Source organism: Phacochoerus africanus, chromosome 12 (assembly GCF_016906955.1).
Source record: "Phacochoerus africanus isolate WHEZ1 chromosome 12, ROS_Pafr_v1, whole genome shotgun sequence".
Taxonomy (NCBI): Eukaryota; Metazoa; Chordata; class Mammalia; order Artiodactyla; family Suidae; genus Phacochoerus; species Phacochoerus africanus.
Window position 1 is genome coordinate 47,511,725 of NC_062555.1, and position 12,957 is coordinate 47,524,681.

At 38.4% G+C, this 12,957-nt stretch overlaps 1 protein-coding gene across 9 annotated transcripts in view; it reads left to right on the plus strand.

The window, feature by feature from the left end:
• Positions 1-12,957, plus strand: part of ZEB1 (zinc finger E-box binding homeobox 1) — a 200,704-nt gene that overhangs the window by 131,426 nt on the left and 56,321 nt on the right. For all 9 annotated transcript variants that reach the window (XM_047754874.1, XM_047754875.1, XM_047754881.1 and 6 more), the window contains one exon: positions 1,722-1,922. In XM_047754874.1, coding sequence (XP_047610830.1) covers positions 1,722-1,922 — 201 coding nt within the window. The remainder of the gene's footprint in view (positions 1-1,721; positions 1,923-12,957) is intronic.

Here is a 12,957-nt window from a genome sequence, read left to right on the forward strand (position 1 = left end):
AGCTGCCGGCCTACACCACAGCCACAGCAATGCAGGATCCAAGCCACGTCTGACCCACACCACAGCTCACAGCAACGCCGGATCCCCAATCCACTGAGCGAGGCCAGGAATCAAACCCTCAACCTCATGGTTCCTAGTCATATTTGTTTCCTCTGCACCATGATGGGAACGCCTACACATCCATACTTTTGTGTTTCTTCTTCCCTGTTCTCAGAGGGGTGTGTGTGTGTGTGTGTATTTATATGGGAAGGGGGATATCTGTGTATATCATTTCAGCACAAGGTGGTTATCTTCTTTCAAGAATGGTTAGAAAATTTAAGGAAGAAATGGAAAGAATAACTGGCAGTGATTAGCTACCTAAACAAAGAAAAGTTTTCTTTCTCTCCCTTCCTGTCAATCCTGTCCTAGCAAGTAGGAATCATTGCAGGTCATTGAAATGGCCATACCCAAAGTGGTTCTAATAATCTATCTCATTGCAGTGACTGCTAAAAGGACTCTGAAGGAAAAATATTGACTATACTGTATTATTTGTTCTAGAGAATTTTATTCTCAACTCTTATAGTTCTATGAGCTATTATCATTGAGAATTATTGTATGCCGTCATACTGCTGGTGTTAAATTTTAATGAAATTCAGAGTTCCTGTTGTGGCTTAGTAGGTTAAGAACCTGACCTAGTGTCCATGAGAATACAGGTTTGATTCCTGGCCTCACTCAGTGGGTTAAGTATCCAGTGTTGCCACAAGCTGTGGCGAAAGTCGCAGATGAGGCTTGGATCTGGTGTTGCCATGGCTCTGGCTGTGGTGTAGGTCTGCAGACTATGATGTAGGCCTGCAGCTGCAGCTCCAATTTGACCACTAGCCTGGGAACTTCCATATGCCACAGGTATGGCCCTAAAAAGAAAAAAAATTATTGAACATGTGGAAAGGGTGTCCATTTGAAAACTGAATGTCAGTTATTTTTTTTCAGAATGACAGACTTATGTATAAACATTACTTAAATCATGTCTTCATTATGTATAAATTTTGTTAAATATAGTTGATTCTTTCTAGAGTCCGTGTGGGATTAATAGGAAATACATAGGCCTAATTGACAACTTGTTAGGTACTTTCCTTATGATAAACTTGATGATGCGTTGCTATTTTATTAGAAGAGATGAACTTTTTCCTCAAATTACAACACTTTAAATATTTGAAACCCTTATTCTGTATAAGCAGTATCATATCTCATAAGCTCATTATGATTGGAGATGTTTGGTGAAATGTTTAAGACACAGAATATGGAGCCAGAGTCTTAGGGTTCAAATCCTCGCCCTGCCTCTTCCTAAGTGTATGATCTTGTACAGATTACTTACTTCCCCTCATCTTGATTTCCACTTCTGTAAAACAGGGATTTAAATAGATGGTTAATAGATACTGTATTTCATAGGGTTGCAAAAAGATTGCTGTAAGGATTAAATGTATTACTATTTATAAAGCACACGTACATATAGTAAGTAGTCAACAAACATAGCCACTATATTTGCTTTTTTGTCCATCTACTATCTCGTAAGTGCTGTGTGTGCATGTTATCAAATAAGTTAGTTGTTGACATATTACAGTCTAAAAATATTATTGAGTCACAGTCTGTTTTAAATACTTCTTACAATTTCTTTTTTATTAAGGTGTCAAAACTGATTTTTATGCTAGTTGGTTTTGATTATTTGTTTCTTGTTTGTATTGCAGTTACAAACTATAATACTGTGGTAGAAACAAATTCAGATTCAGACGATGAAGACAAACTCCATATTGTGGAAGAAGAAAGTATTACGGATGCAGCAGATTGTGAAGGTGGTGTGCCAGAAGATGACCTGCCAGCAGACCAGACAGTGGTACCTGGGAGCAGTGCAAGAGAAGGGAGCGCCAAGAGCTGCTGGGAGGACGATGGTGAGTTTGGTTCTTCTCGTAATGGTCTCTTCTCTGTGTTCTTTTAAAAATATACCAACTGACACGATAAATTGGATGAAAAGTTGGAAATGAACCATTATTTACTTGTCGGTCAGTATCCTACATACCAAAACCTAGGTTATGAAGCAGAATAATAGTTGTTTTGACCATAGCTTGCATATAATACATTGATACATGTAATATAATGAATTTTGGTAGGTTTTTATTTTTACCAGAATCAAGCATTCCATATATGTTGATATAATTGAACCTATTTTTAGTTTCATACTGTGACTTCAAGTGAAGAAACTGCTTAAGAAACCAACAAGTTATATTTTGGTACAGTACCATTATAAGATAATTCGCTGTGCAAAATTCAGGTTAAATATGGGAGTACTTGTAGTGTTTGTAAGCATCTCTCGCTCTTTTTCTCTCTGTGGTTCCTTCACTCGCTTTAAATTTCTCCACAAGAGGACTTTTCACTTGACAAAGTAAAGCATGGTTGAGGGGAAGAGCAGTGAAAGTAAGGAGCCCTCTACTGCCACCCTTTCAGTGAGAAGCGTTACATGACTGACCTTCCTCCTCACCTGCCAGATGAAGAAATGGGACTCTAGTCTTTTCTTCCAGCTCCAAAACTTCTCTTTTCTACTTTTCCTAATACACTAATTAAAGTCTTTAGCCTGTTTTTGACAGAATTTAAGCAACATGGGATAAAAACAGAAGGCTGTGGAAGGGGCAGGTGTTGTGAAGTAGACGGATTGGGATCAGGCCCAGGGGCATCAGCAAAGGCAAAGAGGAGCATGAAAAGGGGCCAAATTCAAGGTCAGGCAGAGAGAAGCTGCCCAGCAAGAGTTCAGATTCAGGAAAGTTGTCTAAACAGGATATCAAAACTCAGATTAGACAGTCTAAGGAAATGGGTCAAGCATGCAGGTCAGAGAATCTGGACAACCAAATGTGGAAGCTTTTAAGCCCCCTCATTTTATACTGTTGTTCATTTGTCCATTCAGCAAACTCTGCAGGAATGGGGTTGGAAATTTGAATAAGACTATATATGAAAAGTTCTTACAATTTAATGGGTGTGAGAGATAAATACATCACACATGCGTTGCAGTTTGATGTAGGGGTAGATTCAGAGTATATGGAAACATGAAGGAGGAACACTCATGCCTGAGAGGAGAATCCTAGAAAAATTTCCAAGTGAAAATAGTGCTGGGATTGAGCTATAAAGGACTAGTAGAGGTTAGTTAGGCAGAGGATAGGCAATAGAAGGTGCTTCAGGCAGAAGGTGCAACATGCATGAAACCACAGAGGTTTGAACAAATGGCATTTGCAGAAAATGAGATCAGAAAAGTAAACAAGGAAAGACTATGAAGGATGACTTGTGCTAAGTCAAGGAATTTGAACTTTATCCTGGGAGCTGTAACAATAATATCATTGATATGTACTTGAGAAATAAATCTGGTAGCAGTATGGAAAAAGAATCCTGGGGTGGAGGGGAATCTAGAGGCAGGAGGCAGTGTCTCCCAGAAGGAGGCTATAATAGTTCAGATAGTGCTGAGGGGTTGCAACTAAAGAAGTGGGCCTTGGGATGGGAATAAAAGGGAGAGATTTGACAGAAATATGGGAGTTAAAATATGTTAAATGTGGTTGATTCTGTGTGGAAGGTAACCGAGAAGAAGGCCTGACATAACTCCCAGATTCCTGGAAAGTAGAACCCAGAGACGATAACATGCTTATTATCACAGCTATTAACCTGTTACAGTGTAATACTGAGTTCAGAGCTTTGGAGGGCAAGGGTTTCTTTCATATTTACTGTCTGTAGACAGACCCAATCCATTGGTGTCATTGATCCAAAATCATAAGGGGAACCAAGAAGGAAATGATTTGTCTGGAAAGGGCAGAGATAATGAGAATGAGATAGAAGAAGTAAAGGGAAAAGTGAAAAATCAGTGAAGGAGTTCTGTTTCTGAGAATATGCCAGGAGAGATTATTTGGATTGATGTTCTCACTGAAAATAACTAATGATATTAAGTTTTTAAATAAAGAAATCTTCTTGAAAACCTTAAAGAACTAACTAGATAGTAAGACATTAATAGATCAAAATCTGAGTAAGAACAGGAACCCACAGAGGTCAGCAGAGCACAGCATAGAACTCTTTGGCCTTGAGGACATTTGCCTCACAAGGTAACACAGGATGTGGTTTTCAGGCCTCTGAGAAGAACCAAAGCCTTGGACCACCAAAGAGTTAGTAGCAGATCCTCCCCTAGGATGGACCACATACTATATGACAAACTATGTGCAAGCTCTCTGCCATCCATACCATCCTCAAGAGTTAGCAAACAAAATGGCCTTGGCTAGAGATGGGGGAATGGAGGATTGCCCCTGAGAAGCAGTAACTACAAGCTCTCATGCATTGATTTACAGCTCAAATTCACACTGCTGGGCAGCCTGACAAAGTTCAAGACATAACTAAGTCTGAAAAATGGACCTGCCTCCAATACCCATAGGCACTAAGCAGGAGCAAAACCAAGTCTTTTCAAGGAACATACCTTCATCTTGCCACTGTAGAAGTTTCCCAGTAATTTAGCAAGAAGACAGAAATGTGAAACAAAAGGAAACAGAAACCAACCGATAAAGACCTTAATTACTAGAGTTACCTGATAAAGATTATAAAATGACTGTCAGTGTTGAAAGAAAAATAGGCAAACTTGAAATTATCTGCTGGATAGAATAAAATAGAACCAATAGATTTTTAAGAAGATCAAAATGTAACTTCTGAAAATAAAAAAAAAAAATGTATATATAGAATAGTAGAAATTCAAGGAGTTCCTGTCATGGCACAGTGGAAACGAATCCAGTGAAAGAACCATGAGGTTGCGGGTTCAACCCCTGGCCTCGCTCAGTGGGTTAAGGATCTGGCGTTGTCATGAGCTGTGGTGTAGATTGCAGACACGACTTGGATCTGGCATTGCTGTGGCTCTGGCGTAGGCTGGCAGCAGCAGTTCCGATTAGACGCCTAGCCTGAGAACCTCCATATGCCACAGGAGCGGCCCTAAATAGACAAAAGACAAAAGAAAAAAAGAAATTCAAAGGATGGATTTAACACTAAATAGAGTTGAAGAAAAAAATCAATAAATTGGAATATAGGGGGAAACTTATACTAAATGCAGCTCAGAGAGACGGAAAGAAAAATAGGAAAAATCCTGAGAAGAGTTATGAAAGTTAATTCTAGAAGAGAGAATAGGGAAGCAACAATATTTCAAGAGATAATGACTGAGTTTTTTTCTGTTTTGATGAAAGATACCAGATCACAGACTCAAGAAGTTCAACACATAATACCAAGAAAGATAATTAAATCTACCCCCAGACACATAATAGTGAAATTACAGATCATCTAAGACAAAAAGAAAACTCTTAAAAGTAAACACCCTAAATTTATATTATATTTTAGAGAGTGGCAGTTGAACCAGCAGCTGAATTCTCAGTGAAAACAATGCAAGCCAGACATAATGAAAAGATGTCTGGGAGTTCCCATCATGACTCAGCAGAAAGGAATATGACTAGCATCCATTAGGACATAGGTTTGATCCCTGACCTCGTTCAGTGGGTTAAGGATCCAGCGTTGCTGTGAGCTATGGTGTAGGTCGCAGATGCAGCTTGGATCTGGTGTTGCTGTGGTATAGGCTGGCAGCTGTGGCTCCAATTGGACCCCTAGCCTGGAAACCTCCATATGCCATGAGCATGGCCTTAAAAAAAAAAAAAAAAAAAAAAGAGCAAGAGAGAGAAAGAAATGTCTGCCAGTACGGAATTCTGTACTTTAAATATCTTTTAAGAAAGGAGGTAATGGTTTTAGGCAAGTTTCAGGCTGTGAGAACAGAAAATTTGTTTTTAGTAGGCCCTTATTAAAGCAAGTTTTAAATGATACATTTTAGGCACGAAGAAAGAAATCTTTAATAAAAGGTCTGAGGTATAAGAAGAACAGAGAAAAAATAGCAAATACATGGTAAAGATAGATAACTAGTATTTCCAAATGAAAATACTGACAGAAAAGTGGGTGCAGATAAATCTGTTTCAGACGATGTTGACCTTAAAACTAAAAGCATTATTATACATAATAGGATTGTTTTATAATGATGAAAGGTTAATTTCACTATTATTTCAAATATGTTTGTGCCTAATAACAAGGCCACAAAAAATAGATGAAAAAAATAGGCAATCTACAAAGAAAAAAAAACAGGAGTTCCCATTGTGGCTGAGCGGGTTATGAACCCAGCTAGTATCCATGAGGACGCAGGTTTGATCCCTGAACCCACTCAGTGGGTTAAGGATCCAGCGTTCGCATGAGCTGTGGTGTAGGTGGCAGACATGGCTCAGATCCCACATTGCTATAGCTGTGGCATAGGCCAACAGCTCCAATTCAACCCCTAGCCTGGGAACTTCCATATGCTACAGGTGCAGCCCTAAAAAGCAAAAAACAAACAAACAAACAAACAAAAAAAACAAAAGAACAAAAAAACTACAGTCATTGTTGAGGATTTAACACACTCTGGTTAGTCCCTGATAGAATAATCCCAGAAAACCAATGTGAATATAGAAGATTTGAAAGTATATAGAGACAGTGAACTTAGTAAGCACAAAATAAATATTTTTTCAGGCTATTTTGGAATATTTATAAAAATTAAACATATCAAAGCAAATCTCAACAAATTTCAAAGGATTAAATTCCAGAATATTAAGCTATAAAATAATAAATAGAATAGTATATTTGGAAATTCAAAGAATCACACTTTTGAAAGTATGTTTATGGGTCAATAAAGAAATAAATCATAGTGAAAATGAGATATTTTGAACCAAATGATAAAAATATTCTGTATAGGAATTTGTAGGATATGGTTAAAGCCATTTTTAGAGGAAAATTCAGAGCCTTAAGTATATATTTTTGGAAGGGTTATGACTAAAAGTTAATGAACTCAGCAACTATCTTAACTTAGAAAAAGAACAGCTAACTGAGTTGTTTGAAAGTAAAAAAAAAAAAAAAAGTAAGTGTAGTTAACTCTAGAAAAATGCAAGGGTCAAGGGTGTCAACCCTTCTTGTGTGTAGTCAGCCTTCTGCACATGAAGATTCCCCCATGTGGTTCTGCATCTCTGGATTCAATCAACTGCAAATAGCTTAGTATTGTGGTATTATTGAAAAAATAGGCATGTAAGTGGATCTGTGCATTCAAACTTGTGTTGTTAAAGGGTCAACTGTAGTAAGAAATTGATATAAACCTACAATATAAAAAATCAGCATAAACAAAACTTTATTCTTTGAAAATATTAACAAACCTTTGACAAGATTGATCAAGGAAAAAAGAAAATATAAATAGCTAAAATCAAGAATGAAAAAAGGACATAACTACAGATACTACAGACATTAAAGAAAGTAGCAGGGGGTATTGTGAACAACTGTATGTCAATAAATTTGAAAATGTGAGAACAGAATATTAGAAATCCATAGCCAAAACTGGCTCAAAAATAATTAGAAAACATGACTAGTTCTGTAACCTTGAAAGAATGTGAGAAAAAAGAATGTATATATGTATGTGTGCTGGGTAACCTTGCTGTACAGTAGAAAAATGACAGAACAGTGTAAACCAGCTATAATGGAAAAAATAAAAATCATTGTTAAAAAAAGATATTAAATTGGTGGTCTAAAAGATCCCACAGAGAAGTGGTGATGATATAGAGCAACTGATGAGACTCTTACACATGGTTTGCAGGATTGCAAATGCTCTGCTCCTCTGGCTGTATATTATAAATACACACTTACCATAGGACCCAGCAATCCCACTCCTGGGCATTTTCCCTAGGAAAATGAAAACTGAGGTTTACACAAAAACTTGTACACTAATTTTAGAAGCACTATTCATCAAAATTTCCAGAAATTAGAAGCAACCTATCGTCCTTCAACGGGTGAAAGAATAAGGAAACAATAGTCCAGTCATGAAGTGGAATACTACTCAGTAATAAAAGGAACAAATTACTGATACAAACAGCACCTTGGATTTATCTCAGAATGAAAGGAGCCAGTCTTGAAAGGCGGTGCGCTATATGATTCCACGTGCCTTTTCAAAAAGGCAGACTGTGTGCTGGATAAGAAATCAGTAGTTGCCAGGGGATAAATGGGGAAAGTGTAGCATACAGGGCGCCAGGGAGTTTGGGGATAATGGGGCTGTTCTGTAGCCTGATTTTGGGGGGTGGTTACATCAATCTATTCATATTAAAATTCATAGAGCTATGCAACAAAAGAAAAAACAGTACATTTTTATGTATAATATTGTGATACCTGTATAGGCATGTATGTATATGTATAAATTTTTTCCTCTTCTACAGAGAAAACTCTAGCCCAGATGACCTTACTGGAAAATTCTTCTAAACAGTCAAGGAACTAATAATTACAGTTTTAGACAACTCTTCCAAAGACTGGTGTAAGAGAGAAGATTCCCCAGCTCTTTAAAGGAGGCTGCCATAATCTTGATAGCAAACCAGATAAGTATAAGAAAGGAAAATTACAGCCTTGCTCAGAACACAGCCACAGAAATCCCAAACAAGATATTAGCTACGCAGTATATGTGAATGTACATGTATGAAATGCAAGGTCAGAATAATACTTAACTTAAAAAATAGCACCTTAAGATTTAAAGAGAACATTCAAAGTTCACCTCAACAGATGCAGAGGGGAAAACATTTATTAAAATTTAGTACCAGTGTAAAAAAAAAAATTTATTAAAGTTCAGGACCTGTGTAAAAAACTAAAAGAAAAAACATTTATTAAAATTTAATGCCTGTGTAAAAGTTACCATATGATCCTGCAATTCCACTCCTGGGCATATATCCAAAGAAAACTATAATTTGAAAATATACATGCAACCCTATGTTCATTGCAGCACTGCTTACGATAGTTAGAACATGGAAGCAACCTAAATGCCCATCAACAGATGAGTGGATAAAGATGTGGGTATGTGTGTGTGTGTACACAGATATATATATATATATATATATATATACACACACACACACATACATACACACACACACATATGTATACATAGACACACACAGTGGAATATTACTCAGCCATAAAAAATAATGAAATAATGCCATTAGCAGGAACATGGATGGATCTAGAGATTATCATACTAAGTGAAGTAAATCTGAAAGAGATAACTACCATGTGATATCAGTTATATGTGGAATCTAAAATAGGACACACATGAACTTATTTACAAAACAGAAACAGACTCACAGACATAGACAACAAACTTATAATTACCAAAGGAGAAAAGGGAGGGATAAATTAGAAGTTTGAGATTGACATATGCACACTACTATATATAAAATAGATAACCAGTAAGGGCCTAGTGTATAGCACAAGGAACTATACTCAGTATTTTGTAAATATCCTATAAGAGAAAATAATCTGAAGAAGAATGTGTGTGTGTGTGTGTGTGTGTGTGTGTAAAACTGAATCACTGTGTTGTATACCTGAAGCTAATACAACATTGTAAGTCAACTATACTTAAAAAAAAATTCAGGATTTCCTGTCATGGCTCAGCAGAAGCAAATCTGACTAGTATTCATGAGGACACGGGTTAGATCCCTGGCCTTGCTCAGTTGGTTAAGGATCCAGCGTTGCTGTGAGCTCTGCTGTAGGTCACAGACACAGCTCGGACCTGGCATTGCTGTGACTATGGACTAGTAGGCTGGCAGCTGCAGCTATGATTCCACCCCTAGCCTGGGAACCTCTGCATGCCCCAGATGTGGCCCTAAAAAAAAAAAAAAAAAAAAAAAAAAGGAAGAAAAGAAAATTCAGTACCTGTGAATGGATATTGTAAAAACCAACAGTCTGCTTACTTCCTTGATCTAAGAAGTATGTCTGTGTAAAATCTGTCACAGATGTTGTGCTTTATGATGCAGAGATGGAAACTTTTCCTTGGTGATCCAGAACGCGGTCATGATGTCCGCATTCACCACTCTCCTCAGCCTTCTGTTGGAGGTGCTGCCCCATGCAGTAAGCAAATAGACAAGAAAGGTAGCAGTTACAGAGGAAAAAACAGAACTCCCATTATTTATCAATGATACAACTGTATATATATAAACAGGAGAATCACAGGTAAATTATTAGTACTAATAAGAGAATGTGACAGATTTGCTGAGTATAAACAAAATACTGAATTTAAAGTCATCCTTATACACCAGTAAGAGTTAAAAAATGAAAATAGATGTAAGACCACATGAAAAAATCATAAACCTATATTAGCAGCATTAGCAAGTACCTCAGTAAATGAAAAAATGTATCATGTCCATGGATTAGAAGACTATATTTTTTACCTAAACCCCAGGCTTTATTTGGGTCTCACTGTTTTTTCCACTCCTGCCCCCTTTGTTTCCCAGGACCCAGTCCAGGCATCACGTTGCATCTGGTTTTGTCTCATTCTCCTCTGGTCTGTGGCACTTTCTCATCTTGCTTGTTTTCATGACCTTGGCAGTTGGAGGGGTCCTGGTTGTATACCTGTGGAATAGCCCTCACTTTGGGTTTGTCTAATGTTCTTTTCATAATTAGACTGAGAGTGTGGGATTTTGGTGAAGTACCCCTCTGGTCAGTTCATGTCAGGGGCACATGAAAGCCCAGGACATAACAGGAACAGCCAGGAGACTGGTGAGCAGAGGTGGGGAACAGAAGGCCGGGAGACATGAAGCCAGAGAGGTAGTGGGGTACCAGGACCCTGATAGGTCTGATAAGCTGGTAGAAACACCTTCACCCTTGTGGAAATGAGGAGACAGTGAAAGGATTTGAATGGAGAAGTGGTATAGTTTGACTTTCATTTTACAAGGAACACTCTAGATGCTGTATTGAGAATAAAGCCTAGAGGTCAAAGGCAGGAACTGAAGGACCAGTACAGAGCTTATTAATCTAGTGTGGCCACTGGAATCAGGAAAGCAGAAGCAGGGGTAATTAGAACATACCAAATTCTGGTTATATTTTGGAAGTAAAGGATTTAAAAGTTAGATTACATCTGGATTCTGAGAGGAAGAGGAGGTTAAGATGATTCCATGGTTTCTTCCATTTTATGGTTAAGTTGGGGGGCTAATTATGAAACATTTATTATTTATCATTTTGTTGGAATCAGTCCCACTTCATCTGTTTTTGAGTCTGGTTCTGTCTTTGTCGTGTCCTTCTGTCATCCAGAAATGTGATGCATAGGGCCAACAAAAGACCTGGTGGCATGGCCCTACCTTTCCTCTGTTGTCATCATTCTATAAACCACCACTTTTAAAATAAATTTATTCAACCAATTTTTAATCCATCTATGTCTTCAAAAATAAATATTATATGAGGTCATGCCTCCTAATGATACTTTAAAAAATGGACATGAGGCCAGTTTATGACTTTTTTTTCCATTGAACCCATCCTGAATACTGTTGATTGGTGTTATTTCTTTTTTATGTGCATACACATAACACAGTACCTTTATAATCTATTTTAGAAAACATTCTCAGGATGGAAGTGAAATATCTCTGATCTGTAGTTTACAAAAGGAAGTCAAAGGTAGAAGATGCAAATTGAAGGACTCTGTCCGTCTCCCCTAATCTCCACTGTTCCTCAAAGGCTTTTATATTTTCTGAAAATAATTGTGTATGAGCCAGGAGACCATGTGTTTTTGTACAGTGATTTATCTGTCCTGCGTTTTAGCTCTTTTGCTTCTTGAACTTCATACTTTCTAGCAGAGAAGATCATAACTAATTCATGAAGTTCTGGCTGCCTCTAGGATTTGAATCCAGGCTCTTTAACATGACAAACCAGGCCCCTTACAGCTCAGTCCTACCACATGTCCCCAAACCTGACTTGACACCCCTTCTCCTTGTGTCCTTCCTCCCCTTCCTGTCCCCTCTCCCAGTGTGCCTTCTCTTCCTCGTCTGTCACCTTCTCTGTGAACCACTTTCTGACCCTGAAGACACAGGGCCCGGGTGTCTGCAAAGCCCCCTCTGTCTGTCCCTCTTACACATGGTGCTGTGACTGATCACTCTGCTCCACTAAAGCTCCTGGGGCCAGACACCCTTGTGTTGATCTCTGTCCTTTGCCACTAATGCCTAATATATATGAGATGCTTAAGAAGTCTCCTACAAGTGAGTGAATGAATTAAAGACGTTTTCCTTTTTTATTTTTAATCTTCATCAATTCTACCCTCAATTCCAAGACTATTTTCCCTTTCTTGCTTTCCTTGCTGTTTTGAGAGCTATAGTTCTTCTTTCTTTTTTATCTTCCTTACACTTTCTGGACCTTACGTTGTTTAAACTCTTGTATTCATCCTTGGTTATATGACATTTTTTCTGCTCCTTGTAAATATACTTTTGAAATCTGAGCAACCTAGACATTCTCTCTGGGTGACACATTTCTTTCTTTCTTTTCTTACATAAAATATGAAAAGAAACTAAGGAGTCTCCTTGGCTGGCCCATGTGTAAGGCATCTAGGAAGTAGTAAAACCAGATAACCACTCAATCCTTTATCAGCTATTTTTAAAAGAACTGTAGAGACTTCTGCTTCTAGTAAGATGAAATCGATATACTACTTTCCGTTTCTCCTGATAAGTACCAAAACCTCAGGATGCTGCATTGAAACAAACACAAGAAGACTGTGGAAGGTGGAGAGAAGAAGGCAGGCAGGTTTCCTCGGGACCCAAGGAACGACACGGCAGTGAGTCCCTGGGTTTTCTCTCAGCTGCTTGTCCCTCTGCATGTCCCTCCAAGATCAGATGGGGTGCAGGAGAAGGCAGCACCCAGACAGAAACTGCCATTCCCTAGCCACAGAGCAACTGCAGCCTGCTCCCCTCCTTACCAGCCAAGGCTGAGTGGGGAGCCTGCCCTCCACACTTGCTGAAACGAGGACCCCAGCATCCATGGTGATGTCAAAGACCCAGTAGGGAGCTGGGACTTTCATCCCCTCTAAGGAGGAGTTAACAGTGGCAACTCTGTGGAAAACACGGGGGTGCC